Below are 16282 nucleotides of genomic sequence, written 5' to 3'. Positions count from 1 at the left end.
ATATCCAGAATCAAAACACTTCTAAACAATTCCTTTGCTACCCCTATTGGTCTAAGCCACTATCATCTCTTACACAGTTTATTGAAATAATCATCCCACTGGACTCTCAGCTTCCACCCTGGACTGGTCATCGTGAATTCTCAACCAAACAACAATGAATGAATGAATGAATTTATATCAAATCACTCCTTATTCCTCTGCTCAAATTTCTCCTAAAAATTCAGTTAGACTCCAGACTCCTTACAATTGCCTTAAAGATCTGGGGCCCCATAATACATCTGAACTCATAAGTCTCCCTTGCTCACTCTGTTCTGAGCAAACTGGACTCTTTTCTCTTTCTCAAAAGTGCCAGGCACGCTCCCACCTCAGAATCATTGCACGGGCTATTGCCTTGAAATTCCTTGCTTCAGATAGCTGCTTGGGTCACTCAGTCAAATCCTCCAAGTCTGCTCAGATATCACTTTCTCAGCTAAGCCCACCTTCACCACCCTTTTAAGAACTTTACCTAGAAATCAGCATTCCACCTCACTATCATGTTCTATTTTTCCCAGAGCATGTTACTCCTTTTAATATACTCTACACTGTCTGCAAGTTTATGTGTGTTTTCTCTCTGTCCCTCTAGCAGCGAGGACCTTTATGATTCATGCATTAATATATGTCTCAGTTCCTAAGTCTTTTTTTTTTCTTTCATTGATATATCCCTAGTGCCTAGAAAAGGACTTCCCAGGTAGCTCAGTGGTAAAGAATCCACCTGCCAAGCAGGAGAAGCGGGTTCAATCCTTGGGTCAGGCAGATCCCTTGGAGTAGTAAACAGTAACCCACTCCAGTATTCTTGCCTGGAAAATTCGATGGAAAGAGGAGCCTGGTGGGCCACAGTCCATGGGGTTGCGAAGAGTCAGACATGACTCAGTGACTGAGCATGCATGCCTAGAAGAATAATGGCACATAGTAGGTAGTTCAGTAAATGTTTGTAGAAAGACAGATGGGCCGAATAGCTAACTGACTGAAATGAATGAAGTAGGGATAAAACAGTTCTAACTCTTTTAAAAGTAATAATGAGTACAGTAATGAAGCTCTGCACCAATAACTCAGATTATTTTCCATTGTGATTGGACCAGACTTTTTCCACAAAATTACCTCTCGTGCTCCTTCCAGGCTCTGAATGTGGTAGGAAGCCACTAATATTACTGTGTATCTGGCACCATGGACACCACACAAGCATTGCCATAATCACACAGCCCTTACTAAGAAAATGGTACAAGCTATGTTGTGAAATGGGCACAATTATGTCCATAAGATAATTCTGTTTGTGAATTCACTAGAAACACATAGGCATCCCACTGCAGGAGTGAGCATCCGGCCACGCAGTCCCATGATCAAGCCATAGGCTACTTACTGGACATTTTATCAAGTGAAGACTGTTCATTCAAGTCTTGACGAGAGCTGTACAGAGTGACAGATGAGTGGAGAAAATCTTCAGGTCCTTGCACAGTTGAGGAGAGATTCTTGAGTGGGCTAGATGAGGACTACAGGTTTAATTTTAAATTTCTAAAAATAATTCTTAATGTTTTTTCTCAATAAGCTCCCTTTTTAATTCTCCTATTAATTACACTCATTTAATATGTTGGTGACACAAAAATCTTATAATGTTCTCTGTGCACTCTAACCCCAGGACTGTCCCTAAATAACACAGAGCAGTGAAGTCTAGCAGAAATAAAACTGGACTTTAGAATCAGAAAGACTTGGTTCAAATCCTGTACCAACCACGTGTCACGTACCTTTGGACAGGTTTTTCAATCTCTCGATCTAAATTTTCTCCTTTACAAAAGATGAACAATAATCTGTGCTTAGAGAGAGGTTACAAGGCAGTTAGAGCTCACCCACCCCCACCTCTGAGTCAGACACAGGATGTCACTCCTAATAATAATTAAATAAATGTTCCTTCTGTTTCTTACCTTCCTAAGGCTTGGGAACAACCAGGACATCTCCCTCATTCAAATTCCATCTGGGAATTAAAGAACTCTACCTTAGATTGCTTAAAATTCTCCCACATAAAGTACTTTTTTGATATAGATTTTTTTTCTTCCTTGAACACTACAGGATTGTTCATACCTTGAGACACTGACCTCTGCCTGGAACCCTTTCCCCTCCACATTATTCCAGGCCTTTCCATGATATCTCAGAAAGCCCTTTCTGTTAATGTTGACTCCTTCTCACCCTCATTACTAACAAAAGCCTATTCCTTAAACTCGATAGCATTATTAAAATTATTTTGTTTATTGGCTTGTTTATTTGTTTGTGTTCCCACCATCAGAATATACATTCAGAGCCCTGTCTGAATTATTTTCAGCAATATCCACAAATTTTGAAGCTTGCCAGGCTCATTGGTGGGTGCTCAAAAAGTATTTGCTTAATGGAAGGATTAAGAGAAAGGAATTACATTTGTGCATGATCCTTTCTTTAACAAAGACCGAGTGTCCTGGATGCTGTATGCTTCAGGGGGCCTAGGGGTGTGTATCCCCCATCTCCCTTGTGGCACCCCCTCCAGGGGGCAGGGGCAAGGGAAACGTCATCTATTTCACACAGATCCCCGCACCAGTCATGCATTCCTCACATTCTTAGTTGATGGACAGCCCCAGCTGGGACAGCTGAAGAGCACACTAACAACTCAGCAGCAAGAGCCTGACCTCTGAAAATCCTCTCCTATTCTTCATTTGAAATGAGCCCCACTCTTGAATTCAGGCAGATTTACTTCATTCAAACTTCTGATGAACATGTACTGTTTTCATCCATCCATAGGTTCATCCTCAGGCTTGAATCTAACCTTTCTTCTGGCATGGAGTAACACAGCCTGAGGCTCTCTGTGTGGTTAGACAACTTGAAATGATGGCATGATGAAATATGAGGGAAAAAAAGAAAATACTGGTTTTTTTTTGCATTTGAGATTATTTAACATTTATTCCTTTGGCCCCATGGTTTTTTTCAATGTATTAAGTTGGATTAAAATATATCTCCTTGGAATTTTCTCTCCTATCTGTAGGTATAAACATATCATCTGTATATTAGAGAACACTTTTTTATTATTATTTAAACTCTTTTTTTTAACTTACTTTTTTTTTTAATTTAATTTTATTTTTTAAACTTTACATAATTGTATTATTTAAACTCTTAATTGGTAATGTTGGCTATTAGAATTGAGGTTATCCAATTTCTCAAATGTCTTAGGTTCCATGGCATTTTAAGGATTTTCATATCTTCCATGGTGTCATATTTTTATAATGTTCCTACCATTGTATATACAGGTGAGTGTGGGAAGAGATTACACCTCTGTAAGAAGTTATGAGTTACCATGGTAGGTCTAAATTGGTTTACAGAAGAGTAACTTCACAGTTTTTTACCTCTCTAAAAAGATTCTTTTACAATTTCTTGAGCTTTACCTTTTACAGAGCAAATGTAATGTAAAAGAAAGTGAATATTTGGGAGATGTATATGTTGCCTCTTAAGATTTAATTACAACAAACAAGTGGGTCCAGGAAATGGCAACCCACTCCAGTATTCTTGCCTGGGAAATCCCATGGACAGAGGAGTGACAAGCTAGAGTTCATGGGGTCACAAAGAGTCAGACATGACTTAGAGACTAAACAGCAATAATAAAATAAGTGGGATCTAATTAAGCCTAAAAACTTTTGCACAGTAAAGGAAATTTGTCAACAAAACAAAAAGAAAACCTACTGCTTGGGGGGAAATGTTTACCAGTGATATGACTGATGGGGGTAATATCCAAAATACATAAACAGCTCATACAACTCAACATTTAAAAAAAAAATTAAAATAGGCAGAAGAACCAAACATATTTTTGACAATGGAAACACAGATGGCCAATAAACACATGAAAAGGTGTTCAACATCACTAATCATCAGAGAAACCCAAATCAAAACCACAATGAGATATCACTTCATACCAGTCAGAAAGGCTGTCATCAAAAAGAACACAAATAATGAATATTGACAAGGGTATAGAGAAAAGAAAATCTTCGTACACTGTTGGTAGGAATGTAAACTGGTGCAGGCACTGATGGAGGTTTCTCAAAAAACTAAAAACAGAACTACCATCTGACCCAGTAATTCCACTGCTGAAACACACACACACACACACAAATTAAAAAAATATATATATATACCCCCAAGTTCATAGCAGCATTATTTGCAATAGCTAAGATAAAGAAACAACATGTGTCCCTCAATAGATTAATGGATAAAGAAGATACAAATATACATACAGCAAAGTACCACTCAAAGCCATAAACAAGAACACAGTGTTGCCATTTGCAGCAGCATAGAAGACTCTTGAGAGTCCCTTGGACTGCAAGGAGATCCAGCCAGTCCATCCTAAAGCAGATCAATCCCGAGTGTTCACTGGAAGGATTGATGTTGAAGCTGAAACTCCAACACTTTGGCCACCTGATGCAAAGTTCTGACTCATTTGAAAAGACCCTGATGCTGGGAAAGATTGAAGGCGGGAGGAAAAGGGGACGACAGAGGATGAGATGGTTGGCTGGCATCATCGACTCAATGGACTTGAGTTTGGGTAAACTCCGGGAGTTGTTGATAGACAGGAAGGCCTGGCATGCTGCCGTCCATGGGGTTGCAAAGAGTCGGACACGACTGAGACTGAATTGAACTGAGATGAACTTGGAGGGCATTATGCTACGTGAAATCAAATCAGACAAAGAAAGATGAAATCAAGCATAGAACAAAAAAGAAGCAGGCTCACAGATAAGAGATCAAACTAGTGGTTACCAGTGGGGTTGAGGCAGAAGGGGCAACACAGAGGTAGGGGAGTAGGAGGCACAAACTATTGGGTGTAAGAAAGGCTGTACAATATGAGGGCTATAGCCAAGATTTTATAATAATTCTAAGTGGAAAATAACCTTTAAAATTGCATAAAATTTTAAAAACAATATAAAGTTAGATTAGGAAATCTAGAAAATTTAATGTGCATGCGTTTATATGAGTACAATTGAAAAACATTTATAAACACAATAAAGAGAAGGTCAGTCCGTGCTGTTCCTTGTTCTACTGTCTTACACTGGGCTGAACGGCTGAAAGATGCATGATAAGAGCTTTTCTAATAGCAAGTCCACAAAAAACTGTAGCATCTTTTCCTAGCACTTAAAGGAGATCATTGTCTACTTTCTTATCACATATGTTCTCAAGAATATTAACTTTATTAACTCAATATGCATTTATATATCTACTTTATTGTGTACATATGTAAGAATACTTCTATTTTTTTAATTAGATTACTCTTCAAACTGTTTATTGGGGGTTTTTTGCTCACTCCTTGCAGTATGTAGGGTGTTAGTTCCTCAACCAGGGATTGAATCCACACTCCCTGCTCTGAAAGTTCAGGGCCTTAGTCACTGAACCACCAGGGAAATCCTGTAGGAATACTTTAGAATTGCAGGGTTTCTCCAGAAAATCAGGCTTGCTGACAGAATGTAATAGTTTTCACCTTCTGAAGGATTTTTTCTTTTAAATTTTCTTTGCTCATTAGCTGCATGTTCAGGGGTTTTATTTTAAAATTTCTAATTTGCCAGAATTCTTTACCTCAACCATCATGTGAACTGATGGCTCAGAACAGTTCTTGTACATCTTTGTATGGAGGGGATAAAAGCAAAGCAAATTCTCACCCTTTTACAAGTAGAAGTAGGTCTTAGATCCTTTATGATGTCACTCAATTTAAACATTGATCCTGTAAAGTAAAAAAGATCTTGAGAAACTTCAGTAACATTTAACTAAGTAAAATATTTTTATTAATCACTTGTAAAAAGTAGCATTTTCTCCCAGCATTACTATATAAATATTCTATTCCTTACCAATCTTATTACTGGTGTTACTAATATTTAAAATAGTGTGATTTATTAGCAATAACAATAATTCTCAAACTTTATGAGTAAATAGATCTGAGCATTAATCTGAAACTAGAGAAGAATTACAACAGCACATGCAAGCAAAGGGAAACAGGACTTCTCTGGTGGTCCCGCGGCTAAGAATCCACTTGCCAATGCAAAGGACACGTGTTCAACCCCTGGTCTGGGGAGATTCCACATGACTCAGAGCAACAAAGCCCTTGGGCCACAGCTCCTGAGCCTGCTGGGCCTAGAGCCCGCGCCCCAGGACAGAAGCAGCCACTTCAGTGAGAAGTCTGCAAAGGGCAAGACAAAGAGTAGCCCCCACTCACTGCGACTAGAGCAAGCCGGTGTGCAGCAACAAAGACCAGCACAGCCTTTTAAAGAAAGGAAAGGAAAACAAGAGAATCTGAAAACTGGATTCATCTGGTGCTTGATCATTGAGGCTACTCTTTCAATTTGCAAAAGGAAAAACTTAGGAATATCAAATGTAAACAAACTATGAATTTGACAGCTGGAGAGCTGAATGTGTACATTAGCTGAACATTTTAAATGCTGAAGTTCTAGCACGTGTAAGTGGAAATTCAGAGGCTGGTACAAATGCACATTGAGTCATTAGAAGGTTTCTTTGCAGTCAATATAGAAACACTAAGTCAAACACTGAAAGCTATTTTTCTGTCTCTTTTCTATTCCCATCTTTGGTTTATTCTGGCTGGTATGAGGAAAAAGAGATTAAAATGAAATAAGAGAAAAAAGTTATGGAGCATTGAGTAAGATTTGGGAGAATGGCATTGAAACATGTATAATATCATATATGAAATGAATCGCCAGTCCAAAAAAAAAAAAAAAAGAATTGGGGGGCGGGGGTGGATGGGAAATAAGCCATGTTCTTTTACTAATGAAACCTACCGTGTGGTATTTAATTAGAAATATAACCATTTTTAGCATATATGAATGGGACAGTCATGATGGTAGTGTGACGGATAGAAATGAAAGGAACAGAATTAGACAAGCTCAAAATGTTCCTCCATCACTATTATTTAAACAATAATTTATATTTCCCAATGAAAGTATACTTAAGAATTCTCTTCAATATATAATTTTTAAGTGTGCATTGGTATGAAAGCTAAGCAGTTCTAAAATTCTTTTGTTGAAGCTGAAGAAGCAAGAGATTTATGGTTTAAAAATTAATACTTCATTATAAAATTTCACCTTTTATTGTCATGGTTTCAGAAAAGATTCACAGAAAACAGTCAGGTTTTTCCAGAGGGAGAAATAAGGCTAAAGATTCCAAAGTGAGTAGTGAATCAAAAATTCTGGAAAGAATTATGAAAGAAAGTGAAAGTGAAATCTCTCAGTCGTGTCCAACTCTTTGCAACCCAGGGACTGTAGCCTGTACAAGGCTCCTCCATCCATGGGATTCTCCAGGCCAAGAATACTAGAGTGGGTTGCCATTTCCTCCTCCAGGAGATCTTCCCCACCCAGGGATCGAACCCTGGTCTCCCACATTGCAGGCAGACACTTAACCCTCTGAGCCACCAGGGAAGCTATTGGGCTTTCCCATGAAACTAAGGGAAAGTTTAGTGTATTGATTTGATTAATGCATTTACATGATAGCTGACAAGTTAGCATACAGGTTCCACTGACCAATATTTATGGAAAGGGGTGAAGGGAAAGGGGTTCTGGCAGCTCCTGCCTACTATTTATGTGCTGTCCAAAGCCAGCTTTAGCGGGGCTGTGGTGAAGGACTCCGGCTGCATTAGCAAACGTCCTCTGGGCTGGCTCCCTGGGCTTGCTTTGAACTCTTGTTCATCATTATTTTATGTGGCAGCTTGTCTTTGTGTTGGTGGAAGGGAAAAGAAAAACACAGGAGGCTTGCCTTTAGGTTTTAAATCAAAGCTCTGCTCTACTGATTGTTGGAGTAGCTTTTCAAAGTGAGGACATTAAAATTCCTTGTTTCTATGGACCAGGAGCTGAGGGTTATTATTTTTTTTAATTCTCAGTAGCAAAAAGAGCATTTTCCAATATATCTTACGTTTATCATGAAACATCCCCAGTTTTGGGTTTTCTTTTTTTTTCCAATTTGATTGGCACTTGGAGAAGATAAAGCCAAGTGGATAAATGCTTTAAAAGGGGAAAAGGAAACTACAGAGAGGGTGCCAGCGGGCATGTCTCATCATAGGATTTCAGAACCAGAAGGAACCCGGCCACTGCCCCTAACCCACCCTTTCTCCATAGTGACCCAGGAGCCAAAGACATCAGTTGCCTGACTCCTCTTCAGAAAGTCCCTAAAGGACCCGGCTACCTGGATTCCCACCCCGCCCTTTTTGCCCTGCTCTACGCTGCCTCTAGCGACAGACCGAGCAGCACCAGAGCGGGGACAGCAGAAGGCAAAGAAAAGCTAGAGAGGGTCGGAGAAACTTCTAAGGAGGCAAAAAGTGAAGTGCCTAGGTCAAGACGCTGGACTATCTGCCCAAACGAGGAGACGCAGCCTGCTTGTCTCAGGCCTTGATCGCACAGAATAATCATAGCTACTGCTGAATAACAGTGATGCTTATTTTCAACTTTGGAAAGTCAGCTAGTCCCTTCCCTCTAGCCCCCAGCCCCCCAACCCGCCTTCTGCTTTTACCCAAGGGACTGTCTTCCCTTGAACGTTGCGTGCGCTTGGGCTTGTTCTTTGTAACACACTTCCTCGCCTGTGTCTTAGATGTCTCTCTCGCCTGGTGGTGGTGGTGGTGGGGTTTAGTCGCTAAGTCGTGCCCGACTCTTTGAGCCCCCATGGACTGTAGCCCGCCAGGCTCCTCTGTCCATGGGATTCTCCAGGCCAAGAATACTGGAGTGGGTTGCCATTTCCTTCTCCAGCGGAATCTTCCCAACCTAGGGATCGAATCCAGGCCTCCTGCATTGCAGACAGATTCTTTACCAACTGTGCTACCAGCGAAGCCCCTCTCTCCCCTCGTGATTCCCAAATGGTTGTTCTAGGTTTGTCTTAAGCTATAAACTCAAACCCCTTTTAGAGGGACGGGACAAATGGCTGGATTCCTTATTTCAGCGAAACTCCAGAGGACCAATACTGCCCCCCTCCCTAGTTTAGACGTATTAGGAAGACACTCAGAGGTCGTGTATGGAAAGGGAGGAAGGCATTTAGACGCCGCTGGTGGGCAGAGAGAGAAAGGGGTGGAAAGCGGGGCATCCGCGTCTGTGCGGCAAAGCGCAGAGTAGGAACCACGTGCCCACGTTCCCTGCCGCCCTGCCCTGGCGACAGCTGGCACAGCCACCGACCGGGAATAGGTTGGTGCGGGGGGGTGGAACGGGGAGCAAAATGCAATGCAGCCGGCGAGGAGGGTGGCTTTGGCCGAGTGAAAGGCTCTTTGTGCCGGCCCGCGGGGTAGGGGGAACGCGGGCGAGCAAACCTGGAGGCTGGGGGTCCTGGCCAGCCGCTGCGCGCCCCTCCGCCGCCGCACTGCACAGATCCAGTGCGCGCCGGCAGGGGGAGACGTGGAGGGGTGGGGTGGAGACCCCCTAGATTTGGTCTTTGATAACGAAAGGGAAGAGACAGCAGCTTGGAGAAAGCGAGGACGCAGCTAAGGGCTTTTTGCCTCCCGCCCCCCTCCCCTAGGGAGCCGGAGAGATCGCGGCGGCAGCAAGGGCGCAGCGCCTCACCGGGCGCTCCCTCACAGTCGGGGAACCGGGAGGGCGAGTCCCTAACCCCATCCCGGGGCGGACCCCCCCCTGGCGCCCCCTGGTTCCCGCCGCCCCCACCGGGGAAAGAGAACCGGGCGCCGCGCTGCCTCGCTCAGCGCCCCGGCCGCGTGGCTTGCGGCTTATTTTCCCAGCTGGCAAGCGTCGTGCTGCAGACAAGGGAATGCCTGTGGTGAGCTGTTTATTTTGTTGAAGTTTGCGGTGGGCCAGAGGGCCGGGGTTGGGGGGATGGCGAGCGGCAGGCAGCGACCGGGACTGTTTTGTTTAGGTCTCCGTCCACCTGTGTGGTATAAATCTGCCCGCCTCGGGGCGGCGGGGAGCCAGGGTGAGAAAAGCCCAGCTCTGCAAAGGCCCCTTCTTGCCACGTGCAGACCTAGAACCGCACTGGATTCCCCACTCCCGGCTTCGGCTGGATCCGCCGGATCCCGGCGAACACTGCCACCCCCCACCCCCCCACCCCCGACCTTGCTCAGTGCTGAGAACGGGGCTGGCGCCCCAAAAGGGGAGTCAGCACCTGCGACCCGGGCCCAGCTGGCCGTCGAAGTTCCTTCCCGGGTACCCCCGCTGGTTCCGTGAGGCTCACAGAGCTGGAGGCTTTGATGCGACGGGCGCTTGCGAAATCAGTGGGGACTTGTTGGGGCTGTTTCCCGCAGCAAGTCGGTTCAGCGGTGTCGGGTCTGCCCGTGATTACAGTCTGGGGATCTGGGTTGGCCAGAGTTTCCCTGACTTGAAGCCGGGGGGAGGAGGGGAGAAGGTAAGCGGTTGGCTCCCGGGGGAGCCCAGAGGAACCCCCCTCCCCTCACCTCCCCGCCACCAGGGGCTGATGGCAGTCGCGGCAACGGCTGCGTTTGCCTGGAAGAAAAGCCTAAATACATTAGCGGGCTGGTAAAGCTTTTAAGGCCTTCTCGGGAATGAGTGGCTGGCTAATGAGAGGTTAATTCTGTTTGGAAGGGAAGGCTGCGCTGGTTTCCTGAGATAAATGGACAGGAAGCGCATTACCTCCGCGCGCTGGCAAGCGACTCCCAAATGCTTTTTGCACCTGCCGCTCTGAGCAGCGCGAGCCGCGGCTGAGCCCGCAGGGATCGCGGGGCCAGTCGGGTACGAGCGGGTGATGAGCCCCACGCACGCCCTAGGCCCTCTCCTTCCGGGGGCGCAGCTCTTACCCCCGGCCCTGGAAATCCTCTGTCACACCCAGGTGCTGCGTGTTCCGGAGCTCAGGGGTCCCCCGATCCCGCCAAGCCCCCTCCAGGAGCGGAAGGGTTAAGAATGATGTAAGTACGATACACAAGCCGCTAGCCGCCGGGCTGTAGGACTCCGGGCTTCTTCTCCCCGGCTTTGCTGGGGAACAGAGGGGAATCTTTCCTCTAAAATGGGTGGCACACATCGCAGCCCTGGGTCCGATTCCTGGCTCCTCTGCCCCGGGGTGGTCTGTTAGAAGAGGGTCCTGGTAGATTTCTGGAAATGGAGATTCTGTATATTAACAGGGGAACAGTTAGACATCATGTAAAGGTTCCCGAAAAGAAACCCCGTCTGTTTAGAATCCATTAATGTTGCTGGCATGTGTTTTATTTCTACCCATTTGGCACGTTCATACTATGAGATGCTTTCCTGTGTCCCCCAATTGTACTGTTCTGGTTTCCTCTTTTCTTCCTGAAAATAAAAAGGAAGGAAGGAAGAATACAAGGGGCAAGAAACGGGATGGATTTGTTTGAATTATGCAAGCTGTCACCTCACGGTTTTATTTTTTATTAAAATATAAAACTTTTATAAGTCATCGATTTTATGTTTGTGTTCTAGCTCCCTCTCCAGATTTTTCTTCGTAGAGTCTGAAAAGACTCCTTAACTTGCGGCATACTAGCTGGGAAAGTGGGTACGCTATAATTGACCATTCACCACGCTCTTGCTTCCCAAGCTGACTTCGGATCTTGTTAACAGTCCGAATGTACCCGGCGAATGTGTCAACTAACCTAATGTCCTGAAAATAAGAACCACCTTGCGGTTTAATTGTGAAAATTAATATTTTCCTCTAGCATACTGAACACTTATGCAGCAATAAAAAATGAATTCTTAGGCGTATAAATCTTGGGCTTGTCAAATGTTTACAACAGAGGAGCAATAAAGCACCTCAAAAGAAATGAAGTTTTTCCTCTAAAGAACAATAGTTCCATTTCAGGACGCTAGGACGTGCAATGACTCGGGGGTGCCCTCTGTTGGTAAAATCTAGAGCAACCATGTACTTAAGGAACAAGATACAGGAGGGAGAAGAGGAAAGGGAGGAAAATTATAGAAAATCAGGAGTGAAAAAACTCCTGAACTCAAACTAAACTGAATTTGATCCTTAACTCTTGGTTATATGTTTTAAAGTATGGTCAATAAAGTGGGATTCTTCTTTCATAGGAGTCGAATTAAATCTTGGGTTAAGGAAGAGGAAACATTAGACTGTTAGCAAAATGCTTTGAAAGATACTGTTTACATTGGATTACTTTGAAAAAGAGGTTTACCAGGGTTTCATTGACTTGATTTCATTAGTAATATGTAGTAATTGCAGGAAAATCTATTTGGGGCTTAACAGTATTTACTTCACAGTATCACCTAAAAATCATATCACATAACTTCCCCCCAAAAGTCATTTCTCCAGGCAACTCTGAAGCTACTATTAAGCATATTATGGATACACACAAGACTTGGGTTATATCGTGGGCAGTGAAAGGTATGTTTACCACTTGAGTCATCATAGTATGTAATAAGTAAGTAATGAAAAGTTGCAGTAAAAATAGATAGGCATCCTTCATTAGGGAGCTAGTGGTTTGTATAATTCAGAACGTGTGTTATGAGGAAGCTGGAGTGATGGAAGGTTTGCTCTCAATTATCCTGGTCCATTGACTGGCACTTTTTAACATGTGGAATACTAACATGTCCGTGGTTGATACGAAAATTCCTAAATTAGGGATTCTGAGTAATGTAGCAGGTAGAGTTGCAGACTGCGACTTGGATATAAGTTCATTTAAAATGGCAGCCCATTGCCCTTTGCGGTGCTGCGGTGCTGTGCCAAATCGCTTAGTCCTGTCGGACTCTTTGCGACCCTACGGACTGTAGCCCCGCCAGGCTCTTCTGTCCAGGGGATTCTCCAGGCAAGAACACTGGAGTGTTGGAGAAAGGCAAAGACAGGACAGTATGAAGTGGCTCCTGGCCTTTGAGGCCGTTCTTGAGATTAGATACCACTTCACACCTGCTGATAGCAAATTGGAACCTATCATCGACCTCATAAAACATGCTTTCCTGTATCTCTGGAAGTCTCCTTTCCCTCCAGCAATTGGTTTCCCTCTCATTTTTGGAGCCATCCTATCGCAAAAGTAGAAATGGACCTGCTATTGAATTAATTTGCTAATAGACGATGAACATTTGTGGAAAAGCCACGGAGCAACAACAGATCATGGTATAAAATTACACTGCATTAAAACTCACTATCCTCATGAATCTAACTACAGTGTAACAGAACACGTAGACGTTCACCCTACTCTCAGACCCCCCTCCCCAACTGCTTTCAGGAAGGGAAAAATGTCAGAGTGACAGGAACACCAGCTGCCCGCGAACTCCACCAGGGAGCTGGTGGCTACCTTCCCAGGCCATCCGATTCGTTCCGGACCACGGGTCACATTCGCATTTCCAACGCGACTGGCTTTACCAAAAGTCCCGAATCGGCTCAGAAGGCAGTGGCTTTACTAAAAAAAAAAAAAAAAAAAAAAAAAAAAAAGACTCATTTGAAAACACCCTGATGCTGGGAAAGATTGAAGGCGGGAGAAGAAGGAGCCGACACAAGATGAGATGGTTGGATGGCATCACCGACTCGATGGACGTAGGTTTGAGTAAACTCCGGGAGCTGGTGATTGACAGGGAGGCCTGGCGTGCTGCGGTCCGTGGGATCGCAAAGAGTCGGACACGACTGAGCGACTGAACTGAACGGAACTTACTTAAAAAAAAAAAAAAAAAAAAGTCCACAGCGGGCTCAGAACGCGGCTCAGCAAATGCGATTGGCCTCGAAGGGATCTACCGCCGGGCGCTAGGCATAAACGCGCCCGTTTCCTCCGAGGATCCAGGGCTGTAGGGCAGGGACAGGGTCGGGGGCTGGTGATCTAAATAAATGCGTTACGGAGAGGGACGTTGAACCCAATCACTTTCCTTCTCGGAAAGGCCAAAGGCCGGCTTCTTTGTAACGACTTTGTAACGACTGTACGGAGCTGCCGTCGCCCGTCTCCACTGGGCGCGGGGCGATAGTACATTGCAGGAGAGGGTGGAGGGGAGCGCGGAGGCCGCAACCAGCAATAGGGAGGCTGGGCCGCAGCGCCGCCGACCTGACCGGTGGCGGGCGGGACGCGGAACTCGAATCACCCCGGGGAGGCTGGGAACAGGGGGCGGGGGCCCGGAGGGGCGGGGCCGGAGGGCGGGGCGGGCGCAAGGGACCCTATGAGTGGCCGACTGCGTCCACAGCTCCCGCCTCTCTGCCAATGGAGTTAGAGGGGGCGGGGAGGGGCGGGGCGGGGCCGGCGCGGATTGGCGGGGCGTCGGGAGGGGCGGGGCGGCAGTGCGGGGCTGAGATTGATCGAGCGCGGGGGCCCCCCGGCACAGAGTGATCTCGGCAGCCGGCGGCTGCGGGCCGCCGCTCGGGGCTCCGTTCGGTGCGTTTCCGCGCCCGCCGAGCCCACGCTGGCCCGGGGACGCCCCGCGCAAGCGCTGCCGGCCGGGCTTCGCACTCGCTCACCGTCTTTGTGTCTTTTCCTTCCCCGCCCTCCGCTCTCTCCTCCCGCCCTCCGCCCGCCCGCCGACTCCGGCCGCCACGATGCCTCCGCTCCCGGCGGCCGACGCCGCCGACGCGCTCCGCCCGCGGCGCCCGGCTCGCTTCTGCTGCTCCTGCGGCGGCGGCGGCGGCGGCCCGCATCCGACGCGGGGCTGAAGGAGGAAGAAGAGGAAGCGGGGCGCTCCCTCCGGCCCATGCCGCCGCCCAGGCCCGGGACCCGCCACGGCGCCCGCGCCGCCGCCCTCGCCGGAGCCCACGAGAGCTGCATGGACGGGCATGGGCTTGAGAGCAGTATCGCCCTACTGCGCCGCCGCCGCCCCAGCCTCCGCCGCCGCTGCCGCCGGGGCTGAGCCGCGCCGCCGCCCCCGCCGCCGCCCCGAGCTCGGCCCGCCGCCCCTGGCGCTGCTGCTGCTGTTGCTGCTCAGCCTCGGGCTGCTTCATGCAGGTACGGGGGGCAAGCGCGCGGGGTGGGGGAGCCGCCTCTAGGGTCAGTGGGGCTGGGGTCCCCTATCCCCCCACCCCCGGGGGGCAGAAGGCGCTGGCCGGAGCGGGAAAGGCCTCCCCAGCTCCTGACCCGCACCGTGGCCGGGCTGGGGCGCGGCGGCAGGAACACACCCGCCAACCGAGCGGCGCGCCCAGGGCACACGGGAGCGGCCTTTCGCCCTGCCTCCCGCCCGCACGCCGTCCCCGCCTTCTGCTCGGACCGTGGATGGATCTCTCCTCCCGCAGCCACCTATCAAAGATGTAGCGCGCGGGCGGGGGGCTGCGCTCCCGAGACGAACGTTCCGGATGCTCTATTGCTCTCTACATGGGTGTTTTACTGAAAGTCGGGCTGGGATCAGGTTTCCGCCGCCGCCGCCGCCGCCGTCGCCTCCTAGGCTGGGGAGAAGAGCCTGGTTGCTGCTGCTGCCCTGGAGTTGGGGGTGGCGTCGAGGCGAAGAAATGGCACCCGATGGGAAGATAATTCTACCCGTTTGAAAACCTGGGGATTCATCTCGAAGTCACTTAAGACGTCTTTAAACTGGGATCGCTTTCATATTTGCGAAAGCCCCTTTTAATTTCAGCTTTCACCCCCCTTTGGAAAAACTTCGTGCTTTGTGGCTAGCCGCGTGTTTTGGGGGATTCCAGGAGAGTGTGACCGATCTCTTGCCTTCGGGAACTTCCCCAGTGGAAGCAGCAGTGAGGAATCTGTTCTTAACGAAGTAAAATCTTTTTGTCTTAGCGACGATGAGCCTTCTTGCGTGTTTTGCTTGTTTTTCTTTTTAAGATCTTTTCATGAACACGATGTATGTCAGTTATATCTCAAGAAAGCCGGGGTGGGGGGGGGGGGTGATCTAGAACGCCCTTTACAAATAAGTACCATTCCTAGCAGCATATCTAGACAAAAAGTTTTTTCAGTGCCAAATTGAAAAAGACAATCTATCTTTTAGTTTGAGAGCACCTAGAGCATTAGATACTTATCCTTTGAGATCTTTTTGTCCTGTATTTGTGGGACAGCAATCACAACACTCTGATCCGGAGAATACTGAACTGTAATGCCACCCAACTGTGCCAGAGTTAATTTTTATTTATTTATTAAGTCATACCAGCGGTGTTAAAAATCCGGGAGGTCTTTCAAGTAATGGGGAAAAAATGTGACATTTGAGCAGATGACTAAATTTAGTTTTGCGTAACTTTGCATTGTGATGTAACAGCTGCATTTTAACACTGTCACTTGTGGAAACAGACTGAAGTCTTAATAGAGAGTGTAAATAGCAAGTTTTACAATGATGAAGGTTTTTAATTAGTGATTTTAGAACCTTAGAAAATAAAGTCAGTCTGCTCACGGTTGCATGGAAAACTTTTTATGATGTGTCAAAAAATATATTCAGGA

At 47.0% G+C, this 16282-nt stretch overlaps 1 protein-coding gene and 1 long non-coding RNA gene across 2 annotated transcripts in view; one reads left to right on the top strand and one right to left on the bottom strand.

Moving 5' to 3' along the window:
* Positions 1-868: 868 nt before the first annotated feature.
* On the bottom strand, positions 869-10482 carry LOC123334972. Its single transcript, XR_006553143.1, has 4 exons — positions 10129-10482; positions 5694-5755; positions 1397-1515; positions 869-927 (listed from the first exon to the last, which is right to left on the bottom strand). It is a non-coding gene; the product is annotated as an uncharacterized LOC123334972 (long non-coding RNA).
* The window catches only part of RGMB (repulsive guidance molecule BMP co-receptor b), a 28996-nt gene continuing 22372 nt past the window's right edge, over positions 9659-16282 (top strand). The window contains exons 1-3 of the mRNA XM_025292197.3: positions 9659-9786; positions 10810-10885; positions 14568-14854. Of these exons, the coding sequence (XP_025147982.1) occupies positions 10881-10885; positions 14568-14854 (292 nt within the window). The 5' untranslated portion in view covers positions 9659-9786; positions 10810-10880. The remainder of the gene's footprint in view (positions 9787-10809; positions 10886-14567; positions 14855-16282) is intronic.

The sequence above is a fragment of the Bubalus bubalis genome, chromosome 9 (genome assembly GCF_019923935.1).
Source record: "Bubalus bubalis isolate 160015118507 breed Murrah chromosome 9, NDDB_SH_1, whole genome shotgun sequence".
Classification (NCBI taxonomy): domain Eukaryota; kingdom Metazoa; phylum Chordata; class Mammalia; order Artiodactyla; family Bovidae; genus Bubalus; species Bubalus bubalis.
Note: the sequence above shows the minus strand (reverse complement) of the source record. Positions and strands in the feature narration are given on the sequence as shown.